Source organism: Kryptolebias marmoratus, linkage group LG6 (genome assembly GCF_001649575.2).
Source record: "Kryptolebias marmoratus isolate JLee-2015 linkage group LG6, ASM164957v2, whole genome shotgun sequence".
NCBI classification, from domain to species: Eukaryota; Metazoa; Chordata; class Actinopteri; order Cyprinodontiformes; family Rivulidae; genus Kryptolebias; species Kryptolebias marmoratus.
In genome coordinates, this window is record NC_051435.1 from 11,123,021 (window position 1) to 11,129,958 (window position 6,938).

Genomic DNA, 6,938 nt, shown 5'->3' on the forward strand with positions numbered 1-6,938 from the left:
GGACCCATATAGACACTTTAAAAGTGTTGAAATCAAATCTGACAGTGTTAATCTGGGCCTCCTGGATTTGCTGTGTACCTGTTTTTCCAGCTATTATTATTTGTTTTCTGCTTTAACTCAAAAAATAAAACCCAAGGTAAGTGTTTTACTGTTGCTCTGTGTTAACTTTAAAAAGTTAATTTCTTTCTGGAGAATGTGTTGCTTAAATAGGCATCCAGACTTGTGTCAAGAGAAAAGAAAACGCTGTAGCTTAAAAAAATAATTCATTTATGAGCAAATTTATGAGCAAATAAGCAATTTATAAGCAAATTGTGGTCTAGGAGCAGTGCCTAGCTTGAATTGCCTTTTGCTGCCTGAACTCACTGAAGTCATTGCTTGAAAGCAAGTTTCACTAGACACAAAAATACACACATTTATTTTTTTAATTTAGTGAACAATAGTTTTCCTTAGCTTGTAGATTTAAAAAAAATGATCATTAGCAGGTGTTTGAAATCTCAGCATATAATCATTTTACTCATAGTTTTATCACATGTGGTCTAAAAAGAAGTTGATAACTTATGTAACAGAAGTCATTGTGTTGCCAGCTGCTGAAATCAATAAAGCGCGTATTGATTGGTTCTTTTTATATTGTGGGTTAGTTTGATAGCAATACCATGACGCCTGCTTCTCCTCATGTGGTTTCCACTTATTTTGCCAATTGGCATGCACGTCTCAGTTTTAATATTCTTTACTGCATTATGTAATATGATTTCTTTATGTTTTATTTTATGTCTCTGTTTACAGTAATCATAATTTGCAACAATCTACATCCTGTACAAGATGGGGGGGGTCAGCAATTTTGTTTAAAATTAAGTAACCTACTAAAATTACTTTTAGAACATTAGCATTCCTCAATTTATTTCCTCCCTCCTTTCCTAATTTTCTTTTTTACCATGCACTTGCCAGTGCATTGCAGCAATGTTGTTATTACAGTTTTGCTTACTTTAAATTATTGTATTTTTACACTGATTTATTCACTTTTGTGTGCATTTTTACCGTGGTAATGGCATGGTACATTGCATCAGTTCTAAATTGTCTTATCTACCTGCAGTACATGGGTTGTTTGTGTGTGTTTGTGAACAGGTAGTTGTCAATGCTTTAATGGGAGCCATTCCGTCCATCTTCAATGTGCTGCTGGTTTGTCTCATCTTCTGGCTCATCTTCAGCATCATGGGAGTCAACTTATTTGCTGGGAAGTTCTACAGTTGTATGAACACAACCACAGAAAAGGCTTTGGACATATCAGTAGTGAAAAACAGGAATGATTGTATAAAGATTACAAATATTACAGAGGTAAACAACACTGTACGCTGGAAAAATCTCAGAGTCAACTATGACAATGTTGCCATGGGCTACCTTGCTCTTCTGCAAGTGGTACGTTAATGGATCATTTTAAATTGTCAAATATTTGCAGTGAGTTTTATTTTCTAACTCATTGACATCTCATTTACTGTGTTCATTCCCAAACAGGCTACATTTAAAGGATGGATGGATATCATGTATGCTGCTGTGGACTCACCAGCATCGGTATTCATCTCTCTTTGGTTTAACTCAACACTATGAAAACTACTAAAATACATGTTCAACAGCACCACTTTTTTATTTGATGAGAAGGTGGAGCATTATTCATTTAACATTTTACAATATGGCACTTGGTTATCTTACTTATTTTCATTACATTAAAATTTAATATTTTGCAGTTGCATTAGAAAGGAAAAAGTAGAAGCAAAGCAGCAGTAGCACCTCTTGAACTGAGCTAAGTTATGTGTATCATTCCTAGTTGCTAACCCAAAAGCTAGACAGTCAAGGGTTGAAAATGCTCTAAATGTTCAGATGATGGGCAAAACTTTGACTTGACAGTAGCTTACAGTGCTGCTTAAAAGGTTTTGACCCCTTACGCCTTCTTCTATTTTTGCTTTTTGTCCCACACTTACTATAAATATCTGATCAGTAAACAAATGTTATTAGACAAAGATAACCTGAGTAAATACAAAATGCAGTTTTCAAATGATGATTTGATTTATTAAGGGAAAAATGCTTTTCAAACCAAGCTGTTCTTACATAAAAAATACAGACTCCCCTTGTTAAATCATGAAGTTACTGTGATTAGTCACAATTTTTGAAAATGTGAGTTCAATTTCTCCAGCCACACCCAGACTTGATTACTGCCAGACCTCACTTTAATCAAGCCATTATCCACTAATGAAGAACACATGTCTGTTTTGTCTCCTTTGTAGCAAGACGAACAACCAGAATATGAAAGAAACTTTGTGATGTATGTGTATTTTGTTGTTTTTATCATATTGGGTGCCTTTTTTACCCTCAATCTCTTCATTGGTGTCATCATAGACAATTTCAATCAGCAAAAGAAGAAGATAAGTATCACCTTTTTTTTTTACCACATTTTTAATTTCAATTTTGCTGTAGTTTAATATTCCTCACTTGCCCTCTTTACTTTGGAGGTCAAGACATTTTCATGACCGAGGAACAGAAGAAATACTACAATGCAATGAAAAAGTTGGGGTCAAAAAAACCATCAAAACCTATTCCTAGGCCACTGGTATGGAACATTAATTATGAATGCATCCAACTCACGTTGATAATGACTTTTTTATATTGTCTAAATGTATTTTTGTGTTTTGTGTCTGTTTTTAGAATGAAGTACAAGGACATATCTTTGACTTAGTCACAAAACAAGCATTTGATGTAGTGATTATGGTTCTAATCTGGCTTAATATGGTAACCATGATGGTGGAAACAGAGGACGACAACGAGTACAAAAAAGAAGTTCTCAAGAATATCAACATTGTGTTTATTGCTGTCTTCACTGGAGAATGCTTGTTAAAGATGGTTGCACTTCGACAGTACTTTTTCATGAATGGGTGGAATATATTTGATTTCATAGTAGTCATCCTGTCAATTGTTGGTACGTGTGGTCTTTCCTGTATGTTTTGCCCAAATATACATTTTTTTGTGTGTATTCCTGTTTTATTTGCAGTGTTTCATGCATCTTCTTTTGTCTTTCTTTCCTCAGGCACGTGTCTCGCAGATTTGGTAGAGAAGTACTTTGTGTCACCGACCCTGTTCAGAGTCATTCGATTGGCTCGAATCGGCCGGGTCCTCCGCCTTGTTAAAAGTGCCAAAGGAATCCGCACACTCTTGTTTGCTTTGATGATGTCACTTCCTGCCTTGTTCAACATTGGTCTCTTGCTCTTCTTAGTGATGTTTATCTATGCCATCTTTGGCATGTCAAACTTTGCTTATGTCAAGAGAGAAAAGGGAATCGATGACCTTTTCAATTTTGAGACTTTTGGCAACAGCATGATCTGTTTGTTTCAGATTACCACCTCAGCGGGGTGGGACGGCCTTTTAGCTCCCATGCTGAACACAGATGATGATTGCAATAAAGAAATGGAGCATCCAGGGACTGGTGGTAAAGGAGATTGTGGAAAGGTGGGAGTAGGTATAGGCTTCTTTGTGAGTTACATCATTATTTGCTTTCTTATTGTGGTGAACATGTACATTGCAGTCATTCTGGAGAACTTTGGTGTGGCAACTGAGGAGAGCACTGACCCATTAAGTGAAGATGACTTTGAAATGTTCTATGAAGTCTGGGAAAGATTTGATCCTCATGCAACACAGTTTGTCAAGTACAATCTGCTTTCAGAATTTGCAGATGCTCTCAACCCACCATTACGCATCCCCAGGCCTAACAGAAAGACACTCCTGTCTATGGATTTACCAATTGTGAGTGGTGACCGCATTCACTGCCTAGATATCCTGTTTGCCTTCACAAAACGGGTTTTGGGTGAGAGTGCAGAGATGGACAATCTGAGAGGACAGATGGAGGAGCGCTTCATGGCCTCAAATCCTTCCAAACTGTCCTATGAACCCATTACCACTACCCTCCGTCGCAAGCAGGAAGATTTATCAGCTGTTGTGATTCAGAAAGCATACAGACATTTTGTGCGTAGGAATAAGCTCTCTAACGTATTAAATCTTGACATTCAAAATGATGAAGAGGTCTCTGACGAAGAAGACAATCTGACAGAACCCCCCCAAAAAATTTCAAGTGCTGATAAAACTGAACCGACAGCTTCGACAGCCTCTTCGTCTTCGTGCGACAGTCAGAGTGTGACAACAAATGGGAAAAACAAATATGATAAAGACAGAAGTGAGAAGGAGGTTGAGAGCAAAGATATCAAAGAACAAGATACTCAGAAAAACACTCAGAATATTGGAGATGAAGAAAAAACTTTAAAGGAATGAAAAAATGTTTACATTTTTGAACTATTTTAAATTATTCCAGGAACGTAAGTCTTCCTGGCTGTTTGCAACATAATATAAAGTGTTATGAAAAACATACTTGTCAAGGGGGTAGTTCAAATTTTATGTCAAGGGGTTCAGTTGAAAAGTTATGAACACCTAATATTTTACTTGTTGTAGATGGCTCTTTTACTGACTTCAGTTCAGAGAAACAGAGTTTAATTCTGACTGCATTGACGTGCTATTGACTAGTCCTAGCGATACCAAAAGTACCAAAGTGGAATTCTGCCGCCCCCAAACTAGTTCTGATCTCTAAACTTTCACAGCTTTGGACACTTTTTTACCCCTTTATATTGTCGTAATTTTTACGTTATGTTTTTTTAATGTAATATGATTAACTGCCATTAAAAATATATATAAAATAGAATTTGCATGAATTGCAATGCTATTTTGGAGCTTGGAGTTGATGACAGCAATCTACTTTGGTTTTGGCCCCAGTCAGACTTGCTGTTAGCTCATCAGTCTAGTCAGAATGAAACTCTTATTTTTTCCAGATTTAAGCTGTTCAAAGAGTAATCTACAACAGGTCAAATATTAGTTATTTGTTACATTTTTACAGAACCCTATTTCAGATGACTTGAAGTATCTCTATAATGTTTTTTTTTTACTCCATATCTACTGCAGCTATTTCTACAACTTGTGTGTAGAACTGTTCATGTATATATCTCTAAGTTTTCAGTTGCCAACAAGATTTATTTTTTCAAGCAGAAAAAAAAAGTTTTATCCTTAATAATGATGTATTCTTTTCTGTGGGGTTTTGTTTGTTTTGTATAAAAAAGTTAGTGTTTTATACATTTCATTTAACTCTTAGGTTTAATCTTTTTTTGATTAAATGCACTGCTTTAATGCTGGCCTTTTGTGACAGATAGTGCTTAAAATGTTTGCTAAAGCCATACAGTATGTAGATCTGTGTGACTGTGTTTTCACGGCTGTGCATGCCAAAGACTGCTATTTTCACCATGTGTTATCCCTGGTCTTTATCATTCATGGTGCAAATTACTGTACTGGTAGCAGTTTTACATAAAAGAAAGATAATTTTACAGACAAATTAAGTGTGCTGAGTGTGTGCACCAATCACTGTGAGGGCAGCAACACTAGTTTAAAACACTTTACACATTGTTTTATTGATTAAAATGTTCACACGTGTCATCAAATCCCCAAATCCTGCATCAATAGGTACAGACTGGCCTTTTGTCCCATCTGCTACCACTGCTTATAACAAGAATATAATCAACTCATTTATGAGTTTTCAGAGTGAAAGATGCTAAACACTGTGTTGTGTGAATGTCATTGTATTTTATGTAATTATATGTATTGTAATGTATTTTATATTTCCTGTATATTTACCATGACCACCATCTGTAAATCAAAGTTCACATTAAAATTTAACCTTAACACCTGGAACACACCCTTGTAACATTTACAAAAAGGTTAAATATGTGCATGTTTTGTTCTAAAGTATCTTTAATCCAAGTCTTTAGTGACTTACATTTGAAAATTATAAGGGGGAAATGTTTGTAATTGGAATTTGCTATTATTTATTTCAGGTTATTTCAACCCTTTGGCTGTTTTCTGCAGAGAAAAAAATAGTCTGTAATATTGCCTTGTTATAGGACAGCAGTGTCACTTTCTGTTTTTGACTTTTCTCAGTTACATGCCTTCTCCAAGTTCATGCCCTTTCTTTGTTTTCTGTCTTGATTGCATGTGTTCTACATTGATCATATTATCATTTAATATTTTTGGAAAATTCATTATAAATATCTTCAAAGATAATGTACTCTATGTTTCACTATATAAGATGAACGACATGGAAATGTACTGCTGGTCATACAGCTCTGTCAGTGTACTGACAGGGCTGATAATTGACTATGTGTGAGCTTTATAAACTGTGTTTTGCTGTTTACCACTTAGTCTTTATCATAATTAATATGAAAGATGAATATAAGAAGGCTCAGGATACTGCATTCTGAATGATCTCAAGGAAATCACATCACACATCGTATGTGTCCTTGTGCTTTTTCCTGCCTCTGTTTACATTTTATACTATATATTGTTGCTGTCCACAGCAGCTTCATTACACTGTCAGCTGTGTCTTAAAAATACAATTCCATTGATGAAACTACTTTGTGCATGTCATTTAAATGTCCGATACCTATGCTACACTTTATGCACACTGAAAGAATGTTTTTATTACATAAAAGTCGTCGTTTATATGCGTAATATTTGTGGTATGCAAATAAACTGCATGTAAGACATTGTTATAACTCATTTTATTAAAAAAGGTCAATTATTTAAATAAAGATGACTTGTCAAATAAGCCTACTTTTTTGTAAAAAAATAAATAAATAAGGGAAGTAATGTATGTAATCTTGTTTGGGTTCTGTTTGAGTTGAATGCATGACTTCGACTGTGTTCTGTAAAAGTGAGAGTCCCTGTGTGCTGGTGTAGATTCTCAGTCATCCAGGCCATGGTAAATTCAAAAAAAGTTAAAAAACAAAAACAACTGGACTTCTATTCTGTAGCTGAAGACGTTTCGCTTCTCATCCGAGGAGCTTTCTCAATTCAGAAATAGA

The 6,938-nt window shown here is 35.3% G+C and overlaps 1 protein-coding gene across 3 annotated transcripts in view; it reads left to right on the forward strand.

Annotated features, from left to right (window-relative positions):
• The window catches only part of scn1laa (sodium channel, voltage-gated, type I-like, alpha), a 26,682-nt gene extending 19,971 nt beyond the window's left edge, over positions 1-6,711 (forward strand). For all 3 annotated transcript variants that reach the window (XM_037976281.1, XM_017424489.3, XM_037976280.1), the window contains 6 exons: positions 1,123-1,413; positions 1,510-1,566; positions 2,277-2,414; positions 2,495-2,599; positions 2,695-2,965; positions 3,074-6,711. In XM_037976281.1, the coding sequence (XP_037832209.1) occupies positions 1,123-1,413; positions 1,510-1,566; positions 2,277-2,414; positions 2,495-2,599; positions 2,695-2,965; positions 3,074-4,308 (2,097 nt within the window). In that variant the 3' untranslated portion in view covers positions 4,309-6,711. The remainder of the gene's footprint in view (positions 1-1,122; positions 1,414-1,509; positions 1,567-2,276; positions 2,415-2,494; positions 2,600-2,694; positions 2,966-3,073) is intronic.
• The last annotated feature ends 227 nt before the right edge of the window (positions 6,712-6,938 follow it).